The sequence below is a fragment of the Prionailurus viverrinus genome, chromosome D2, assembly GCF_022837055.1.
Source record: "Prionailurus viverrinus isolate Anna chromosome D2, UM_Priviv_1.0, whole genome shotgun sequence".
NCBI lineage: Eukaryota > Metazoa > Chordata > Mammalia > Carnivora > Felidae > Prionailurus > Prionailurus viverrinus.
In genome coordinates this window covers 78,784,994-78,807,450 of record NC_062571.1, presented here as the reverse complement: position 1 = coordinate 78,807,450, position 22,457 = coordinate 78,784,994, and the positions used below count along the sequence as shown (strand labels likewise).

The window sequence follows — 22,457 nt, the reverse complement described above, 5'->3', positions numbered from 1 at the left end:
CCTCCCCCCAAAAGGCTTGTAAAAATAGAAATTTCCCGGTTCCCAGGAGACGGAGGAGGTGAGAATGCGCCACAAATCTTCTTGCAAATTACACACGCAGTCAGGTTCTTCACATCAGGAAATCAGCCCCAAACTCAAAATGCTCCAGACTCAACAACAAAACAATGCCCTTGGAGATTTTTCTGTTTTGTTTTTCTTTTTGCAGGCAAAACATTATTAAACCATGTTTTTCCGGGGGAGGGGGAGGGGGAATGCGGCAAATACACAATAGCAAAAGTAACAAAAACAGAAACAAACAAACAAACAGACACGGGTTGCAATGGGCAGGTGTCACGTTAGGTGAAGAAGCGTTTACTTACCAGGCTTGCCTGTGTGTTTTGCAAGCAAAGGGCAAGAAGCAACAGAAAATGGAAGCAAAACAGATAATCAGGGCAGTTGTTAGGAAAGCAGAAAAAAAAATCAATTGCAACAACCTGGAATGCATAAAAGCACAGAGGTCTTTTTTTGTTCTGAATCCTAAGTAGGCAGTCTCTGAACTCAAGAGCATACTCTCTTTAGTAACATGTGACGAGAACGGACGACGATGGCAGGACACATGTCATGCTGGCGTGGAACATTTGTGACGGTTACATGGAAGCCAGAGAGCCGGGCTGCAGCCAGGAGGGGCTGGCGCAGGTGGGGTGAAGTTTTGACTTCAAAACGCTACCAATGTTCATTCTGCCTGAACTGCCAAGCTCCTGGAGCTTGAGTTTTTCCCTCCCACCAGGGATGCTGGGTAGGCGGGTGCAAAGGAGAAGAAGAGAGAGAGGAGGCTGGTATGTTTCCACGTATGGGGACCCACAGCCTGCCCAGCAAGAAGGCGGGTCCCGCCCGCAGTGACAGGGCGTCCTGGCTGTGCCTCAGCCCCACGCCATTGTCTGCAAGGACACAAGGACCTGGAAATCTGCGGTGGCCCTCATCAATGCCCTGCAGTAGTGACTGACAGGTGACAGCCACAGACGTGCCAGCTGATGAACAAGGTCTGAAAAGTGGCTGGTGAAGGTGCCCGAGGACGGGGAACCAGGACGGGACATGCGTCACCCTGGGTGACAGTGCTGCCTGCAGCTAGGGACACTGGAGGGCGCTCACAGGGCCTCCGGCAGCGCTCAAACACCCCCAAACAGGAAAATGCTCAGAGGGGTGAGATCACAGCTCTTGAAGAGAGGGACCCTTCGGCCAAACATACCGGGTCTCCCCGGGGGAGGGGTGTGGGGGGCTGGGGGTGTGTAGCCTTAACGCCTGCGGTCTGAGCTCCACCCACTCAACCTGCCTAGAATTGAAATGTTCTCCGAACTACTCCCACCGGCAAATAGGCTGCAAGGAAGTCAGAGCTGAGTAACCTTTCTGTCCAGCAGGGACGGGCCACTTGCGCCAGGGAGAGAGATTCTTACTCTTCGGTGTTTAAGAGGGAACGAACGTCTACTTGTATCAAAAATAGCCAGCCGAGTGCTAGCAGGTGGCTCCGGACGGCATTCTCTCAGGGGCAGAGGCTCCTGCCCTTTTACCCTCATCTCAACCTTGGCCCAAGTGTCGTCACCAAGGGCAAAAATAACAATGTAGGACTCTGAGATGCAGAAGGATATTTCCAGATGAGCCACGGTAGGTCTGAGTGACGTTTTCACAACCTAAGACTCCAGGAGGCCACACTGTGCTCAGTGTGTCAAACACTGTATATTGGAAGACATAAATCCTCCTTCCTGACCACTTTTACAGGCAGCTTTGGTTCCAAGAGGTTTTTTTTTTCTTAATATCTCATCCATATGTATTCATAAATTCGTATACCGATTTAATAAAGAGGTTTCATTCGATAGAAACCATACGCCACGAGCTGATCCTTAGAAACACCCAAATGGGCTCTCCCTGAGATCTGGGAGAAACGGCCTCTGTTGTAATAAATCAAAATTAAAGCCCCTTTGAATAGAAAGCCCTCAGTTGTCAGCCTCTTCACCATTCCCAAGGCTGCTCTCATATTTATCTTGGGACAAGCTAGAGGTGTGGGAGCATGACTCAGACCCAAACGTTTGAGAGAGAGAGGAATCATCTGTTAACCCAGCGTCCAGCTTCAACAGAAACTGGTGTGCAGTGAGCTGGGGCTTTTACTCCATGTGTCCTCAGGAGTAAAAGATTTTTTTTTTTTTTAAACTGGTATCCTGGACCTAAGCAAATAAAATAAAATAAATAAATAAAAATCTCCCCCGCCCCTGCCAAGTCATAGCATCGTTTTTGAATAGTGATCATCAGTGTGAAAACGGGCTTAGCGCTTCTGTGAGCTCTTTTCCCATTCTTCTTCTTTTTTCTTTTTAAGTGCCAGGGGGTGTAGAACTTGCCACTTGAGGCCATTTTTTATTGGAGGCCAGAACAGTGTCAGGACTGGCTGCCAGGGGTGCGAAGACAGATTCTGAGTCAATGCCCATCCCCGTGAGATCAGGTAATGCGCAGGGGGGCGGGGGGCGGGGGAGCAGGCAGGACTGCCACGCATTCCACTGTCCTTGCCCTAGAACCCTGCGTGAAGGCTGAGTATTTTGTCCCTTGAGTCTAAGTTAGAGTTCAGGGATTTGATTCTTCGTCCCTCTCATGAGCCAAGAAATCCCCCAAACACCCTAGGAACCAACCCAAACCTCTTTCCCCATGAAGTGGGCAAGTCCTGGCTCGATGGTGGCCATTGAGGTAACTGCCATGGCTTCCCACAGGCACGAATGGTGCTAAGGAACATTCTAGCAGGTGTTTCCAGGAGGCCCCCCAGGCTCACACTCTGGGATGCTCTGGTCCCTCGGTGAAAAGCGGTCACTTTAGCAGCACACACACTAACATTGGTCCCTCCCTGAAGGACTTCATGTTCTAAGAGGGGCCGAAGATGAACACACTCGGAGCATCTAACTTCAAAGCCCGCCCCCCGTGGTTCAGAAGCCTCGGGGAGGCTTGAGGCCGCCAGTCAGGACACCTACCTATCATCTGAGCGATGGTCTTCTCATACTCAGCCACTATTTTCCTGTTAGGGAAGTAAAAATACGTTGGAACTGTGACAACAGAATGGCTTCTAATTGACAGTAGGGTCCCCGTGCTGGACTCCGCAGCCTGACCGAGTCTTATTTTTTTTCTTGAAGTTTATTTATTTATTTTGAGAGCAAGGAGAGAGAGAGCGTGCAAGTGGGGGAGGGGCAGAGAGAGAGAGACAGAGAGAGAGAGAGAGAGAGAGAGAGAGAGAGAGAGAGAGTGTCCCAAGCAGGCTCTGTACTCTTAGTGTGGAGCCCGATGGGGGGCTTGAACTCACAAACCGTGAGACCATGACCTGAGCTGAAACTGAGAGTCGGATGCTTAGCAGATGGAGCCACCCAGGCGCCCCTAGGGGACAAGTCTTATTTGTCACAGTTGGTTCACACCTCTAGGTGCACCTCCAGCCCCGCCCCTCTTCTTACATACCCAAATAAGTCAATTTTCCTAGTGCATGACTCTGAACACAACATGCCCCTGGGCAAAACCTTCGATGCATCCCTACTGCTCACTGAGGAAAAAACATAAGGTCGACCCTTCAGCCTGACAATCAAAGCCTTCCAGAACCTGAGCCTGATCGCTTTCATCAACCTCCTTCCCTGCCATCTCATGAACAAAGTGGTTCAATGAGAACAAATGAGTTTTTGCCGGCTCTGGGATTTTCCACCTCCATGACCCTGCCCATGTTGTTCGCTTCGCCTCTCTACTTCCACCTCTCATAGTCTTGTCTGCTTCTCAAGGTCCAATTCAAATACCATCTCCTCCAGGAAGCCTTCCCTGATTTCTCCTCTGAACTTCAAGACATTTTATCTGCATCTTCTAAAACATCTCACACATCTGGCATCACAGTACATGAACAGAAGCCCCTCAGGGCCCAGGGGCCAGTACTTGGTCACCTACGATGGGGATGGGGGCAGATGGGGGAAGAAGGAACAGCAGCACTTCTTGGATAGCCTCAACAAACCTTAGCTACACAAAAGCACGAAGATCCCCGGCTTGTAAGGCTGTCTCGCTGCTGCCCCCAGGTGGAAGGACCCAGGAGTGAAGAAGCCCCTCTCTCCCTTGAAAGTCAACCTTCTGGAAGGAACCTCTCAAAAAAGACTTGAGAGTTTCACCTACATTATCCAACAGTTAATCTCCACAGGAGAGCCCAGAACGGCCCTGATTCCAGCTGGCCCTGCCTCTCCCAGCTGAGTGGCTCAGACAGGTTGGTCACAGACACTGGGGACTCAGCTGACTCCCTGGTATGGTTGAGGATTAGCCTGGACCCTGACTTTCAGGGCCGTGGGAGAACTGAATGAGGTTAAAAGACCAGTGAAAGCAGAAGGCATTCTGCAGAGTCTAAAGGCGTCGCAGCAGCTGGGTGTCTGTCCCTGGCTTCTTGACCTTGGCCCCAAGGACAGCGCCTCGACCAAAGCCAACCCACAACAAAAAAGGTGACCGCGACATGAGCCCACATGGGTTCTTTCTGAATCCTACCTACACAGAAGCACTTTGCGTTTTCTGTAATTAAACGATACCTCCTTGTACCCCTGAGTCACAAAACAGTGATGGACCCCCTGAGGCTGCCCCACCTGAACCCATCACTGGACCACAGCGGGTGCGGGATGTGTCCTTCCAGAGGTGCAGGGAGACCAGGGGCCCGAAGCCGCTTCGGTGGCACTGTATTTGCAGCTCTTTCTTCCTCACAGTGAAGTGGTGCCTGATTGCCGCCAGGATTGCTGATGGGCATACTGAGGCACAGGGTGACGCAGGAACCTTTTCAGAATCCCAGGGCTACAAAGCGGCCGAGCTTGGCTCCGCATCCAGACATCCGACTCTGGAGCCTTTTCATACCCCTTACGCCTCGAGGTGCTGTGATTCACCCTTCTTCACAGAGGCGGAAAGTCAGCTTACAGAGTTAAGGAACAGGCCCCAAAGCAGCTAGGAAGCGGAGCCTGATTGTCACCTGGTCTGGTCTGGCTCCAAGGTGGACAGCTGGGCCTTCAAACACGAGTGCGGCTGTGTCGGCTGGTGACACCAGAGTCCCGCCACACTGGTTAGTCAACAGCACTCCCTGGAGCCCCCAGAGGTACAGCTCCTCCCGAGGACGCAAAACGAATCAGGGATGGAGCTTCTAGCCTTCCCAGCATGCCCTGCTTTCATTTTCAGGGCAGGCAAAAAATGAAAGCCATGTTGTTCCCTCCTCTACTCCCCTACTGGAAAAAAAAAAAGAGAGAGAGAGAGAGAGAGAGAAAGATAAAGGAGAGAAATTTTCAAATGAAGCCACCGCAGGGCCTCAGTGTGAATGTGTGAAACAGCACGCTCGGATTAACCTCCAGAAGCGGTCACAGAAAGCATCAGTAGGAAGAAGGGACTAATAGGAGAATTTCCAGGAAGATAATATTTGACCTAGAAAACAGGGGATCCGACTACCCTAAATAATTTGCTACTTAAAACCGTAGCCAGGAATGCAGCCGATTCTGGTAATTAACCAGCAGCGACTATTGCAATCAAGCGCCCTCTAAATGAACTAATCCAACAAATTTTTAAAAACTCATCTATTTTTCCCTTATTCCCACACTCTGAGACTCAAAAACGAAGCAAGCCTATTGAGGATTTTCAATACAGCACCAGATCTTTCGTCTCGTTCAAAACGATCTCTCATCTCTTCCCTTGAGACTGGAAAACCCATGTGTCAGTTCAGCTTGTGCTGAAGAAAGGCTGGTGTGTGGAGAGATGAACTGTGTTCCCAGGAGCGGTTCTCAGACCTGGCAGCAGCCGGAGCCCCGGGCAGTGCTCACTAACCTGGGATGGCCCGGGCCGAGGCTTGGGTCCAAGTTTCTTAAAAACGCCACTTGGCCATACCATTTTTAAGATCACATCCCAAGGGTAAGTTCTAGCCCAAGACATGGTTTCTTAGTCTCTAAGATGACGATGAATCACGAAGGAAAATAAAAGGCAAAAAGGTCCGTCAGACATGACGAGGGAGGCAGGCCCCTGGGTACTGTGGAAAGAGTTGGGGTTTTATGACCAGAAAGGTGGATTCAAATTCACATTCTTCTAACTAGAAGCTCCGGGACCTTGGACAAATCACCTGACCTCGGACAAGTCACCTGACCTCTCTGAGCCCTTCCACTGTCAGATGGGGCTGATGATCGCTTCTTGAGGGGCCCGGGGAGCAACAGAGACCGTGTGCCAGAAGCACAGCACATGGCACGTGATGTGATAGGCACTCAAGATGTGGTGGCTGTTATACTTCTAATACCAATGCAGCAAACGGAAATAAATCATTCAGACAAAATTCTGGAGGTAACCCAACTGCTTATCCACGGAGACTGGTGAAGTTCACTTTGTTAGAACCATACAAGGACCATTAAACCTGTTACACATTAAGGTCCAGTTGTATAAAAATCTGTCCAAGATTTACAATGTTAAAAGAGAGGGGCGCCTGCGTGGCTCAGTCGGTTAAGCGGGTTATGACTTCAGCTCAGGATGATCTCACAGTCTGTGAGTTTGAGCCCTGCATCGGGCTCTGTGTTGACAGCTCAGAGCCTGGAGCCTGCTTCGGATTCTGTGTCTCCCTCTCTCTCTGCTCCTCCCCTGCTCATGCTCTGTCTCTCTCTGTCTCACAAATAAATAAAAACATTAAACAGATTTTTTACAATGTTAAAAGAGAACACAGGATAATGTACAGTTCTACTCCCCACTTTGGAAGAAAAATGGAGTCTGTATAGACATATTCACACATTTGCAATCAGAAATAGAAAATTCTTGGGGCGCCTGGGTGGCTCAGTCGGTTGAGTGTCCGACTTTTGATTTTGGCTCAGATCATGATCCCAGGGTCATGAGATGGAGCCCTGCGTTGGGGGATTCTCTCTCTCCCTCTGCCCTTCTTTCTCCCCTGCTCTCTCTCTCTAAAATAAATTAAAAAAAAAAAAAAAAAAAGAGCGGTGCCTGGATGGCTCAGTCGGTTAAGCATCTGACTCTTGATTTCAGCTCAGACCATGATCTCACAATTTCTGAGATCGAGCCCCCATGTCGGGCTCTGCACTGACAGCCTGCTTGGGATTCTCTCTCCCCGCTCTTCTCTGCTCCTCCCCTGCTCATGCTCTCTCTCTCTCTCTCTCTCTCTCTCAAACTACATAAATAAACTTCAGAAAAAAAAAAAGGAAGAAATGGAAAATTCTTGGAAGGATATACCAGAAACGGTGGATAGCAGCTACCTGAGGGGAGTGGAATTGGAGACTGGGTGGGAGAGAGATTTGTTTTTCATCGCACAGGTATTTATTTGTTTGCAATATTTAGCTCAGGTACATGATATTTTCATTAAGAGTACCATGACGAAAAATGCTTTTGCGAAAATATAAACCTTGTCTCTTAAAGAACAGGTGACTCTTGGGAAGACCTGGTTCATGGGCCACAGCAGCTCCAGCTGCTATGAGACCACAGGTGGGCCATGCCCCAGGTGCCAGGAAGCACCACAACTGACCTCATTTCCATCACCTCCCGCCTGCTTTCTTCGTATTTAGCCTTCCACTCCGAGACCTCGCTCTCCTTGGTTATGATCTGGCATCAGGGAGGAAAGAGAAAGGTGAGCTCCAGAGGAGTGAATTCAGATCTGAGCGATTCACAGACCAAGAAGGAAACACTGAATAAATGTAGAATTAGAACTTCCCACACCAAACAATAATTGGACTCCGAGAACTTCCCCAGAGCGTGAGACAGAAATAAGCCAGATATCAGACTTCCGCAATGCCCACCAGGGAGCAACTAAAAGGCATATGCTTTTTGTTATAAATCAAACAAGGCCATAGAGGCTCATTAAACAATGGTGTCCAGGAAGATCAAAGCCCGTCTGCTTCCCGCCTCTGTCTGCAATGGTTGCAGAATACAGTCTGTGTCCAAAGATGCTGGCTTTGTGGACCATGGGTGTAAATATAATTTTATTTACGCGTGGCAGGGACTGGAGCCTTTCCCGGGGCGAACAGAGCTGCCCTCCTCCGAGCCACACGCGTGCCACACAGTACCTCTGCTCTGGCGATCCGGAGTGCGGAGTCCAGGTCAGGCTGCTGGAATAAAAGGCCTGCGGGCTTGTCCACCTCGGCCGTCCCGATGCGGGAGTACAAGGCTGTTTTAGAGATGGAGACATCTGTTGGGTGACCAGCTTCTCTCTGTGGAATGGTTTTTAATTAGAAAAAAAAACCACGTTAGTATCACGCATAGGACAGAGGATTTGCATTCACCCCCTCGTGAGTGGGTCAGTTGTATGGTTTTGAAACAAAGAACATCAAAAGTATGAGAAAATGCTCAGACTGATGAGTGGGGAAAGGCCGGATACAATCTATGGAAATCGATCGTTTTGCACCTGCACAGGCAGACAAAGGGGCTAATGGCAGAGGCCTCCCCAACTCCCAGCTTTCGGAGTCAAGCATGTCTGGTGCCTGCTTATCACTGCCATTTATCAGACGCAGAGGCATTTAGGCACAGCGCTTAAGAACCAAGGCTGTTTTCCGGCGGGCTCGGCTCCCAAAATAAAAGCCTGATGGCGAACGATGCTGAATTCTAATCTCCATTTGCCTAGTTTTGAATAACTGCAGATCTGATCAGTGTCGCAAGACTGTCTGCATTTCAATTCGGGGAACATTCGTTCAGCCCCGTTTGAAAGGATATGTTCACACAAAGCTTAGGGCCTACCGTGGCTATCAACCAACGTCACCTTCGAAAGCTAGTTTCCCGATGCCCCAAGGGAAGGGTTCCTTTGCAGTTACATCGCCTGAAGTCTGCCGTGTCGACGGCAAAACCGAAAACCGGATCGCTGACAATATCCCCACTGGCTGGTAAGACCCTCAACAGGTGGTAGGATTCCCTGCCCTCTCCCACAACTGACACTGGTTTGACTGGACAGGGCAGTCACCAGCCTCCTGGGAGGGAGGGGAGGACCACCATTACTCTTCCTCCCTTTGCACCAAAAGCTCAGCCATTTCCAACACACTTGAGATGCGGAGTTAGGAGCATGGTCAACGGTGCAGCCGGGGCCGGTAGTCTAGTTCTTTTGTTAGAGACACCAAGCCAAGCAAGCACACTCTCAGTCCTATGCATTAACCTCCTGACACCGTCACGGATGCCCAGGCAAACCGCCACCCCTGGGGACTAGAGTCCAACGCGACGCGAAGTGTCATGGTGGGGAGCCGGTCAGGGTGGGACTGCAGGTTCCTGGGGAAATTCATGAGACGTGGGCAGGGAACACAGCTCTACCCTGCTGGAGCCGAAAGAGGGATGTGCAGAAAGTAGGGGGAGGACTGGTCTTATAAGCGGAAGCAGGTAAGGTTAAAGACCCGACGGTGCGGGGGCGGGGGGCGCACCCGAAGGTCCTCTCTCTTCCATCCCACGAACAGGCCTGCTTACCCCCCCGCTAGAGCATCAGAGGAAATGAACTTGAAATAACTTAGAAAACTCAGGCAGAAATTTAATGGATAGGACTGGAGATGACAGAGTTAGGGCCAGTTAGTCATATACATGCGCAGCCATGGTTTTGGTTGTCCCAGAAGCGGGCTTGGGTTTCGCTGCCCCTGCCTGGTGTTGAGCGTTTGGGCTCCCTCTGCAGTGGGCCCCGAATGATCACTCAGAGAGGGGAGCACACGGCCCCCTGTTCTACCAGACCCTGGTGATACTCTGGTGTCTAGTGGGATGCCACGATCTTTCCTTCCTCGGGTCCTAAAGAAGCCTCCAGTGCAGGACATTTGAGCAAAACCCAGGAGCTGGCAGGCTGATCTCGCAGAAGAAAGCGTGCCACCAGATCAGAGCTACGGAGCCTCTCCCGTGCATGGGTGAATCTCTGCTGTTTGAAATGTTTTCAAGGCTCTACTTGTCACATGGGAAACTTCTCAGGAAGTAAAGACACAATTACACCTAGACAATAAGACTCTATTTGTATTTACGGAGAAAATTCATAAACACAAGATACTGAAGACGATGGAAAAAAAACCTGTTCCTGTCACTTTTTAAGTAAAGTGCCCTTTGAAAACATAATTAGGATAAAATTTCAAAGTGGAAGGAACACTGGACACCATCCACTCATCCTGGTCTTCTGGAAGATGAAAAAATGGGAGGATCGAAGTGATGTGGCCAAAAGGTTTCCCAGAATGAGATCCAGTTCTGACTCCAAGTGAGAGAGCTCTGTGAAGCGCGAGGGGAAATGGACTAAAACTAACTTCATCAGACAGGGCAGAATTGAAATCCGACCGCTGCGGGAACTGATGCTCTTGAAGCTGCCTGAGTCCTTTGTACAACAAGGAAGGGAATGAAATATAAATAAATTAATGAGCTTGCTAAGTAAACACAATGGTTAGCACCACATACAGTGATTCACTATCACCTTTCATCCCGGCCACCTGGTGTTTTCAATAAAGGAACAGATGACTTCAGAATCCATTTGAATTACTGCCTGAGGTATCTGCATGTTAATGAAATCCAAGGTACACACTCCTGTTTTCTCTTACAACCAAGAACTATTTCTAACTGAAATAGGCTTGTGTCTCGCTGCTATTTTAACATCGGGCTTAGATTAAGCTTTGTTCCTCTTGCAGAGACCCCCACTCACTGCAGCTTTGGAGAAGCCCCAAAGCCAGGAGAAATCACAGAGTGGTAACATGTGAAATGGCCCCAACTCAGAAAAAGCAGGAGCCTTTGGAATCAGCTTGCGGCCCCTCAATCCACTCACTCAGATCCTGGTTCCTGATGGGACCCTCTGGGGCACTGCCACCAGTCAGACCCGCAGACCTCATGCCTGGGGCCCTTCTGGCCTCACGGTCCTGCCACGCACCCAGGCTCACAGTCCTTGTGGCCGGTTCCCTGTCTCCAGGCCTCAAGGGAAGCAAGGTGGGATCCCTGTCTGGGAGCCAGCTGTCCCCAAGAGCTGTGGGAGACGCATGCACAGGGTGGGGGCCAGGAGTGTAGGTCAGGCTGGGAGCCCAGGGCAAGCTGGGTCAAGGTCATGGAGAGGGGGCACAGGTTGGGACGTTGGGGGTAGAGCCAGGTGGGGCCCCTCGTTGGAGCTGCTGCATCCAAATTTGCAGGCTTTGAGCTCAGGATGACACTCAGTGTGTGCCCTCACCCGCTCCCACAAGAGGTGCCACCAGCCAGTGACTGGCCACTCCTTCCCACTGAGTCAAGACGTGGCCTCAGCCCCTCTCCACACAGGCTGCAGGCGATGACCGCAAACTCCCCAAACTGGCAAATACGAGGTGAACCCCCAGGCCAGCCCTCTGTCTCTGCTCTCCAGACTGTTCTTGCAGCTTTCGGGCATCGTGCTGGTTATTAATGTTGGGGGTGGTGGGTGGTTTCCGGACAAAGCACGAGAGAAGGAGCCTATGATGTCAGGCCATTCGCCCACACAGGTTGCCCCAGACCTGCCAACTTCTGCCGACATAAAACCCAGGCGTCTGCCTTTATCAGCCAGGACTCGTGGAGGAATCCAACGCTGCACTGGGGATCAGCACCCTTTGCCTCCTTAAGGGGCCTGTTTCTAGGACTTCCTCCGGTCCTGAAGCTTGTCATTTACATGATCCTTATTCCCACGTTACCCACACACTTCCTTCGGTCTTCGTATTTGGGTCCCCTCAACCAGAAAGGCCAACGGCTTCAGGGATCGCAACCAGTATCCGTTACGCACAAAGATGAAATCCACCCCCTTGCATGCCTTGTATCGCTTTGCAAAAGCCACACAGACAGGCCATTTACGCTCTATCTATCCTGGTTACACTCGGGGCGGCTGTACCGCACAGCTGGCCACCCTGGTCAGATTAATAACCCCAGGAGGTTACGATTGAATTCACTTCGGCCAGAAGGGGGTGGAAGAAAAACGCTAAGGAGCTACAGCCCCACACCCCGGCCCCAAGGAGTCTTCCCAGTTTCTAACATCTTCTGACTAATGAGACAGGAAACCCCACTGCAGACCTTCGAAGGTCAGCGCAGCTGGCTTTTGGTCTAAAGGGAAATGTAAAGTGAAGCTGCTTGAGGGAGCAACCAGAAATCACCGCCACCATATTTCATGTGGCTTTTCATCCCTCCAAGTGATTTCTTTTCATTCCAAGTGATTTCATTTTTGTGTTAGCAACAGTTTAAGACCATGCTGCCAAAAAGACTGGGCTATGTCACCTGCAGCTGAAATTTATGGGCAGGAAAAAAGAGCAAATTGGATACACAGCTGCTGTTTCTCTTTCTATACATCAGCAATTTCCAAAGCAGTAAAGGGGCAATCAAGCGTCTACATGAACGAGAAACCCACAGAAACCCAAAAAAGCGGTACAAGTTACTACAGCAGAGAAAAATGTTCTTTACGCTCCAAGACAGTTCTACCCCCAGGAATGTTTCTTTTAGCATACTCTTCTGAAATACATAAGGAGGTGGCTGGGGCCATCTCTCCGACCCACACGCAGTAGAGTCAGGTGACAGTATTTTCTATATGGAAATCGGGACACATGGTCTGAGAATAGGCTGTAATTGACAGAAGTCAACAGCCAGCCAATCAATTACTTGCCGACTGTCATGTCTGATGCACCCTTGGAAGAAGGAGGCAGGGGTACGAGACTTTCCAGAACATTTCACACTCAATCTGAACTCTTACTAGAACATGCTCAATTCTGCCTCAAACTGCTGGACAGGAATATACTACATTTACAGTGGCCAAACTTGAAGCAATTTATTCTGTCCTCAGGCCACTACCCAAGAATATCAAGAAATAAATCTAATGGGGAAAAAAATCATCACTGCTTAATGCTTTCTAAAAATCTTTCTCGTGGAAATTAAATCCAAGCTTCTGGGTTGACCATGAGAACAAGGACATCAGCAATGTGTGTTAACATTCTCGTCCCTGCCCTGGGTCCCAGTGTTCCCAGTCTGGACACACACAGTATGACCACCTTCTCTCCGTGAGCGATGTCTCTGGGAGGGAGCCCCCCTCCTTCGCTCCAGGGAAATCACACGTGGGAGGCCCTGCGGGCAGGAGCACCACATGAACTTCTGATCCTATATCAAGTGAGCTGTTAATTGAGACGGACAGGCAAGGGGCTCCCATTTGGAGACTGGAGTCCTCGTTCCTGCTGGGTCAGTGACTCACTGTCAGGCTTTGGACTGTTTCCGTGGTTCCACTTCCCCATCTGTAAAACGGGCCCTGGACTCCCTACAGCAGAGAAGCTGTGAGATCAGAGGCAAAAGCGAAGGTGAGCTGACAAGAGCAGCTTTCATTCATTGCGCACCTACTGTGTGCCAGGCATGGCACCATCCCACACACATCATCTATACAGCAACCTGCAAACTCGCTGTTAGTAGCCTCATCTTACAGCTGGAAAAACGGAGGCTCGGAGAGGTTCACCAACACGTTCAAGACCACAGAGTGCACTGGGCTGCCCAACTCAGGGCAGAGTGTGGGGGGTGAGCATGAAGCGGGTCCTTGGAGACCACAGCTCACCGTCAGCCCCGAGGGTTGGGCTGAACCTCACAGGGCCATAGTTTTGCACGTCGTCGGCGACTCGTTCAAACAGTTAAGAAAAGTTACGCCAAACTTGGAAGCCAGGCACAAAGATTTCTGCATGCTCGGTCAGTATCATACTCTACTCTAGAGCAGGGGTGGCCAACTACGGTGTGCGGGCCAAATGGTCCAATGTCCTATTCTGTAAAAAGGGTTTTACTGGAACACCACCATACCCATTCATGTACATGTTGTCTGTGGTTGTTCTTGAGCTACAGTGGCAGAGTTGAGTGGTTGCTACAGAGACCAGATGGCCCAGAAAGCCTCAAATACTGACCATCTGCCCTTTACAGAAAAGGGTTGCTTTTCAGTAATTCTATCGACTCTGGCCTATGGGTCAATCCAGTGTCTCAGGAAGGTCTTGGTTCCACTATTTACTATTGATTAGGATCCGGTCTCATTACAGTTAGATATTAACTTGTAGAAAAACAGAAAACTTGTGGGACGCCTGGGTGGCTCAGTCCGTTAACCGTCTGCCTCTTGATTTTGGCTCAAATGATCTCACGGTTTGGGAGTTCAAGCCCCGCACGGGGCTCTCTCTGAGCTGACTATGCGGAGCCTGCTTGGGACCCTCTCTCTCCCTCTCTCTCTGTCCTTCACCCGCTCTCTGTCTCTCTAAAAATAAATGAAACTTAAAATAAAAATAGAAAAGTTGTGAATTATTTATGTTCAGTAGAGAAGTGATTTTTACAGAAAACAAAACCTCAAAGTTTCTATTTGTCTTGTTTAGCCGATATTAACCAGTTTTATATTGGACCGTACAATAAGACTGCATTAAGATTCTAGACTTCTTTATTCCACCGACTCTACACCGGCTTCCCATATTTTCCTCCATTCAACCAGCTTTACCAACCAACCTGCTGTTTCCTTCATCACAGATTTAACTGGATCTTAGGGGTGAGCTCGGCGTCTACACAAGTTATGCTTTTGGCTTTTTAGAACATTTTAGATCACTTTGTAGAATACGGACATTGCCTGCTTGGCCAATGGTTAGCAAACAAACTTCTGGACCACACCACATTCTCAAGAGGCAGCGCACGGCAGCACCAAACCCGTACCTTGGTATCCTGGCGGCTACGGGAGGCCAGGGCAATCTGCCTGGCCAGCTTCAGGGCTTCTATCCGCATGACGGCAAACTCTAACTCCTCCTGCCCAAGGGTGGGGGGGGGGGGTGAGCAAACCGCGGGGGAAAATGCACCAAGACAGGATGTCAATGTTTTCCACATCCAAGAAATGAATGTGCCACGTGATGTCATGACAGGTACTCAGGAAAAACACACGCTCTGGCTTTCTTTCACAATTAACACCTCAGCAGATCATGAAATAAGTGTTTAATTTCTTTTCTCTTTCTTTCTTTCTTTCTAATTGCCCTTTGGAATGTCTGTCGGGAAGTATCATGTGGTCAAACATGACACGATTTTTAAAACGGGATCAAAATTTTTACTGCACTGTTTCCTTCGGTTTCTCTCCTTTCGTTGGTTTAACGTCAAGTTGGCCGACAATTTCTGTGAATGGTTTTGGATTCTCAAATGACTGCTCACAATCTCTTTAGGTTTGCCCTGAAGGTCTTAGTGTAGAGGATGTCAAATTAAGCTGTCAAATTTAAGGCACAGAGCAGCTGATTGTTTTGGTTCCAGATGTAAGACCGAGTCCAGATGTTATCTCATTGGGAGTCTGAGCTAGCTCTCCCATATATATAAAGAGCAGGGCGCGATGGTGATCTAATACCCTTGGTTCCGTGAATAAATCACAGAAACTGCTTTTGGGGCTATCAAAATTTCTGAAAAATGACTGTTTGGGTCCAATTTCCAAATTGAAATATAAATGGGTTGTCCCGTATGTAATCACACAATTTATATCATCTTGGCGTCTTGGATCAAGAACATCCATACATCAGTCTTTTGGGGGGGGGGGAGAGATTTCATGTGGAGCATTTCCAGTAACACCTCCTTAAATCCCGCCTCATTGCATGTGGGGTTCGGAGTTCATGCTCTACTGAGGTTTTCACAAACTCCCCAAAAGGTCACACGTGGGCTACAAACCTGAAGTTTCTGAGCAAATACTGGGGGGTTCTTTTCTGCTAAGTCGGGTTCCAGATAGTCAAGCGCACCACAGAGAGAGGCTGGATGAGCTAGCCTGCTGAGGAGGGCGTCAGCAGAGGCAAAGGAGCCCTCAGGAGCTGTCTGAAGGCCGGCAGAAGAGGACACAGAGGAAAAATAGAGGAGACAGAGTGATATCGATTCCAAGCAAGGACCATGCACCTATTTGCTGGACGTTTCTGACTTGAGACTAAAGAGAGTGTTCGTTAGGTGCTAATACTTCCCTTTTCATCTGGACTGATTCCCACATGCTGATGATGGGCATCTGGAGATTGACAGGCCCAATGCCCTGCCCAGAAGCACAGCGTTAGGTACGTACCCTCCCACTCCACACCACCCTCACCCCCTAACCAATTGGTGGGAGGAAAGTTACCATTTACTTATTTACTTCAAAGGCTCGGGATGAGACAAACCAGTTGATGGGTTTTCCAAACATAATATAAGTCATCAAGAAAACACCTCCAAGTATAAATATCATCAAAGGTTTTGGGAAAGGTCGTTTTCTAAATAACGGGAAGATGATTGCAAATGAAAACGGGTCTCTGGGTAGGTTACAAAGACTTCAACATCAGAAGCCAACTGTGTAGAAACTGAATCGTGCATGAATCCTTCCATAGTGTCTACGTGAGAGATGGCTGGATCACATCCACTCTCTTTCTGCTTACTAATATTTTCCTGGTATCTAACGGCCACACAGCAGGTGCTCGATAAGTGTTTGATGCATGAGATAAATGAACGGTCTGCTAATATAGAACAACAAAATTGACACTCACAGTAACTAAGTCAACAGCCTCAAACCCTCTTGGGGACTGCTAAGAGGGAGTTAAAAAAAGATGCACATAAAATTCACCTACAAAGATGGTCCATTAGATGTTCAGGGGGTCTGCTGGCTCTGCGAGGCTCCACAGGGGTTGGGAGGGGAGAGGTACAGCCCTGGTCCATACACAGGAGGGATTTCCCATCACCAAGGCCCAGGAAAGCCAACTGTTCCCCAAAAGGAGTGCTCCCTGACCTGCCATTCTCTGCCCCCTGCCACGGAGCATGGAGAAGCAGGGTACAGACCGAGCACGGCTCCAAAGCCAACAGTCGAGCCCCAAGGGACTAACATGGAAAACCAACAACCCTGAAGGCAAATAAAGCACTTCAAGAGAAGTGAGAATTTGCAAAACCCCATTGGCGAAAATGGAGAGTCACAGCTCTCTCGTGGCTACGGAGGGCGGGGGGGGTCTCCTAGGTTGGCTTCTGTGGTCCAGGGACTGGGTGGGGCCCCGCGCCTGGTACCGGATGAGTATTGCTCTGAAGGCCTGGACCCGTTGGTGATGGGACTCAGCCGGCCCAGGCCTCACCCCAAGCGATCTCGGGCCCCTCCGACCCCACTTACAATTTCAATCGCGTCTGAAGCGGTGCCCAAGGTCATGGCCTCCAGCTCCTTCTGGGAGGATTTCTCCGGCACCTGCAAGTGTGGCTCTTGGTTGGGGGCCAGCCCTCGTGTGACGGGATGCTGGATCTTTGCCCCGGCATTCACAAGGGCTTCAGTTTCCTCAAAACTTGACCTGAGGAAGTGAAGAGCAGCTTTACTTTTTCTCATGGGACATCCCACTGAAATCGACCAGGATGCCCCCAGTCAGTCAACATCCCAAAGGATCCTGGACTTCCAAGGCTACGTTCCCAGAGGGAAATGGGGTGGATGTCGGGTGGCCACGGAGCCTTGTGGGCCGGACAGCCTGAGGGAGAGGGTGGTCCCGCCCCACCCCAGGGCCTGCTCACGAGGGAGAGTCAGAGGCACAGATGCCACTGGTTGAGAGCACAAGCTCTGGAGGGAAGCAGCCTGCCTGACTAGGGACCGTATCTCAGTTTCTTTCTCTGTAGGACAGGAAGATCAAAGTGAGATGCCACTTGGCTACACTTTGACACGGTGCCCATCACCAGTATCCTTGCTGCAATAACATCACCATCGTCACGGTGGGCAGGTTCTGGAAACCAAAGCTAGAGCTTTCAGTCCCGCTCGGAGAAATGGGCAGGTAAGAGGGGACGGGAGGGTCCCAAGCACAGAGGGGTGCCCACCCTTACCCCATCCAGCGCTACACAGCTCAGAACGGGGCGGCCCGACAAACGGGAACTCACACCCACACGGGCAGTAAACGTGTCCCGGGCACCACGCAGAGGCCGGCCCTGTGACTCGTGCTTTCCTTTCCACGCCTCGGTTTAATGCTCCCGATGGCAAGGGAGGACAGTCGGCCCCCTTCCCCATGGCACAGTTTGGGGGGTGCCTGTAAGACTGAGAGCCTCATTTAATTACAGGGCCGGTCTTGTTACTACCCTCATTTTACAAAGCATGAGGACACTGTGCACAGGAGGGTCCCGTAACCCGCATCAGGTCACGCAGCCAGTAACTCAGGGTCTGAATGCAGAGGCACGCTGCCTCCCCACGGGACAAATCACAAAACAAAGTCATGTGTGCACTGGGGGGCGATCGGAGAGGCTCACGCATTCAGCTGCTAACAGATTTCTCCTTAGGACAAAGGGCAGCCGGAAACACAGCCCCACACGTACATCCATGTGGACAGAGACCGTGATGCGGGCCGCCTGAACACATGTAATGAAACCAAGCCAGGATAGCAGTGCCACAGGGCCCAGAGGCTTGGGGACAGCTGGCCCGACCCATAACTCTCCTCTCGTTTAAGTCATACCCTGAACACGGCGTCGGGGACTCTGACGTCCGGACTGGGGGAGACTTGACTGGGCTCTCCTGAGAAGTGTCGAACATAAGGTACAGGGCCTGCTTCTTCGGGGCATCATCGTCCTGCTGTAGGGATCAAAGGCACATGTCAGCTCAGCTACAGGTGGTCTGAACATGCTACAGAGATCGGAAAGCAGAGCTCCTGGGGCGCTGGGTGGCTCAGTCGGTGAAGCATCCGACTTCAGCTCATGATCTCATGGCTTTTGAGTTCGAGCCCCATGTCAGGCTCTGTGCTGACAGCTCGGAGCCTGGAGCCTGCTTTGCGTCCCGTGTCTCCCTCTCTCTCTGCTCCTCCCCTGCTCATGCTCTCTCTCTCTCTCTCTCTCTCTCTCCCTCTCTCTCTCTCAAAAATAAATAAACCTTAAAGAAAAAAGAAAGAAAGAATGAAAGAAAGAAAGAAAGAAAGAAAGAAAGAAAGAAAGAAAAGCAGAGCTCTCTTCAATAGAATAACTCATCTGGGAAAAGCCTGTGTTCTTCTTGAGCCACCAAGAAGGGAGGAGCCAGCAGGTGCCGGCCAGGAGAGAGGACAGGGAAACGGGAGGGGTAGGCAAGCCCCCAGGCTGGGCGCTGCCCACCGCCGAATGAGGGGGGGGGACAAGCCCAGTGGCCCAGTGCGGTGAGCACCTCCATCATGGTCGGTCTGCTGACTTAGAGCAAACGGTGGGTTGGACGCAGCAATCCTGGCATCCACGAATGATGTAAAGAAAGATAAAGATCCCAGCAATGTGTCCGGCCCATCAGTGTCACAGGAAGTGGCACCTGCAGGCCTCCGATGGCATCACTGGACAACAGCACAACGCAAGAGGTCCTGCTCGGAACCAAGTGCCCTGGAGGCAGCAGACATTGAGCCAGGGAAGACAGACGCCCATCACAGCCACTTAAATGACAGTGGGATGGCAGTGTGGGGAGAGACATGTTGCCAGAAAAGGCAGTCTTCAGTTACACAAAGCACTTAATTTGAAGACCACAGATAACAGTATGCCTTAAAAACAACCAAAACGCTCCTCCACCTTTTCAAGGAAAGCTCTAGTTCTTTCTCAGTCCAGGGAAGTAACTCTTTTTTTTTTTTTTAAGTGTATTTATTTATTTTGAGAGAGACAGAGCGAGAGCACGAGTTGGGGACGGACAGAGAGAGAGAAACTCAAGGTCTGCCAGTTCAGAGCCTGATTCGGGGTTCGAACTCACAAACCGTGAGATCATGACCGGAGCCAAAACCAAGAGACGCTTGCTTAACCGACTGAGGCACCCAGGCGCTGCCCCCGCCCCCTCAAGGGAAATCATTCTGCCGGAAGGCCTAACTGTATTCGATCATTTTCTGCCTGAAAATGCCATCTCAAGTGGACCGAACCACAAACTTGAGACCCCCAGTCCCAGCTCACCCTTCCTGTGCAGCCAAGGATGCTGCCGACACAGAGGACCCTGGCTTTGGGGCCTGAGCTCAGGAGGAGGCCAGTGACTACCTTTTCACAAGACAGGGAGGGAAAGCAAGCAGAACTTACAGGTAAGGAGGAACCAATTTTCTCCATGTACTCAATTTCGTAGGAGTTTCTGTAATCCAACTCTGCAAAAGAAACAAAACGAGAGTTAGCATCAGGGAGAAAAAAAAGAAAAAAGAAAAAAGAAAAAAAAAAAAAAAAAAAAAAAAAAAAAAAAAAAAAGGAAAGGTTTGGGCCAGGCAAGGTGAGGTCTGGAACCAGACTCTAAACTCTGAGCCTGTCCACTGACTTGAGGTTTCCAATTCGGCTGGCAGGGGAGGCTCAGCTCAGCAACTTTCAGACCGCTCGTAAACCTCAGGCTGCAAAGGGGCTTCGGCTATTTGGGAACCCGAGAGAGCCTGAGAGAACAAACCGTGAGAGACACAGATCTGACCGCGAACAGGTCTCCGCACGATGCACTGAATTTTCAGAACAGTGTGTTTTGAGTGTCGTTTTCCTCTGTCAGCCTCCCGGGCAACATGGAGAAAGTTCCCACATCCCGAGGACATTCTGGAACTGAGATTTTAGCCCCAGCCATACTCTGAAGCAAGGGAAGATCATACATGGTTCCTTCACTGCTGTTAGGAAGTTTTGCAAGTCACACGGAACATTCCCCCAATTTCTGCCAGGGCCTGCAGGGCGGGTCCAAATCAGATTTTTAGATGCAAAGACTATTCAAGTCCAAAGAGGTGGAGATATGACCTATTTCAAATTGACTGGAGACCTCAGGCTGGAAAGAAAAGTCGAGAATCTTTCACTGGAGACTAGAAACCCTGACTCCCTTGGGTGTCCGGGCAGCTCCACGGGGACACCCAGTTCACCCTCAGCTGAATTCCCTGCCCAGTAATTGGATTCTGAGCACGTACGACGTGCCTCAACTGCTGGGCACTGTGGATGGAGTGGTGAGCAAAACCGGAAAGGACTCTCTCCTCACAGAAGCCACATCTACAGCTACCAGATGGTTCTTTCCTACTTTCTTAAAGAAAGCCAAGAGATGACAGGTGAGCTGCTCAGAAAGCAGCTGGACAAGAGTGTCAGTGGCAATCCCTGAAGCCTAAAGCCTGAATTTGCTTTTTAATTTTTTTACTGTTTATTTATTTTAGACAGAGAGATACAGACAGACAGACCCTGAGCGGAGGAGGGGCAGAGACAGAGGGAGACACAGAATCGGAAGCAGGCTCCAGGCTCTGAGCTGTCAGCACGGAGCCCTACACGAGGCTCAAAGTCACGAACTGCGAAATCATGACCTGAGCTGAAGTCGGATGCTCAATGGACAGAGCCACCCAGGCGCCCCCTGAATTTTTTTTTTCTTTAACACAAAATACAAATAGCAGTTCTGGTTATAAAGCACTTCCCCATGTATGCATTGTTGAAGTCATCGCTTAAAAAATGATCCCTTAATAGGAGCTTTAAAAGGAGATATTTCCTGGAAGACCTTCCCCAAACCTGCAATTGTGTGGGGTCACGGCCGTATGAACTGAAGCACTTGAACATGTGGACAACTCTTCAGGAGTCCTTGAATCTCCCTGGGGAAGCCAACACATCCTTCTAGGAGGCTTGGCCTGCTCAGGGGAATGCAGCCGGGTTTGTGGGTTAATGACCAGAAAGACCTCCGCCCCGATTTGTGCGTCACTCGGGAAAGCCAACCACACACAGCTGGGCTGGATTCAGCATCTGTGCCTGTAATGGGAACCCGTACCGGGACTCTGCCCCAGCTAAGGACATAGAAATGTTTGTTTATGAAGACTTACTATGTTCCTCATCTTACAAATGAGAGAGTAAGCCAGGGACAGTGAAAGACAAGGCGATTTCTAGGACCTCCTCCAGACCTATCACTTTCCAGATACGGGACCTCAGGACTATTATTTTATTGTCCTATTAAAGACTGTTTTAAGCTGAGAAGACAATAGTGAATCAACGACCCCCTTCTCCAAGGTATCATTATTGTTGCCAAGGCATTATTTAACCCTAAAGTATTGAACAGAAACCCTCCAAGCACACCCCACGACGGCACAGAGCACCCAGGATGAACCAAATGAGCTAAGGGCCGGCCCAGAGAGACTTTCCAGGGACCTGTGGCCCTGGCTTAGTGCCCAGCTCTGGTTACCAGCTCGGCTCAGTGAAGCGTCCTGCCTGGAATCTTAGCTCGTCTCCTGGCAGCTGATCTGGGTGAGTGTCGGGTCACGGAGCTCACTTGCCTGCCTTCTTTCCTACCTGCCAAGGGGGCTTCACTTCCAGCTGCCCAGTGCCCCCGTCCCCCCCTTCAGAGGCAGCAGATGACGGTACAATAGCAGGGGGTGGTCTGGCCCCCCAGAGAAATGCCCGCTTCTTAACGTGTGTGGTTACAGGAGGCCCACACTCTATACAGGAGCTTCAGTCCCTGGTGAGGCCCGGAGGTGTTCCTTCGGACCTGAACTTGTAATCATAGCCATTTGGGGTTCTTGTTTATAATTTACCAAATGGCCAGGAAAAGATGTGAGCAAGACCAATATCAATATCGTCTCCTGTATTTTGAGGGAACAACTTCCTGAACGTCGTTTATTCAAAATCTCACTCCTCTGCTCAGAGTGCAAAGCCTCAAAGGGCAGGCTTGGAGCCGGAGC

At 50.2% G+C, this 22,457-nt stretch overlaps 1 protein-coding gene across 4 annotated transcripts in view; it reads right to left on the bottom strand.

Annotated features, from left to right (window-relative positions):
• Positions 1-22,457, bottom strand: part of TACC2 (transforming acidic coiled-coil containing protein 2) — a 201,522-nt gene that overhangs the window by 8,655 nt on the left and 170,410 nt on the right. For all 4 annotated transcript variants that reach the window (XM_047825484.1, XM_047825485.1, XM_047825486.1 and 1 more), the window contains 6 exons: positions 19,879-19,940; positions 18,330-18,445; positions 17,021-17,192; positions 8,040-8,183; positions 7,502-7,578; positions 2,985-3,028 (listed from right to left, as the gene is read on the bottom strand). In XM_047825484.1, coding sequence (XP_047681440.1) covers positions 2,985-3,028; positions 7,502-7,578; positions 8,040-8,183; positions 17,021-17,192; positions 18,330-18,445; positions 19,879-19,940 — 615 coding nt within the window. The remainder of the gene's footprint in view (positions 1-2,984; positions 3,029-7,501; positions 7,579-8,039; positions 8,184-17,020; positions 17,193-18,329; positions 18,446-19,878; positions 19,941-22,457) is intronic.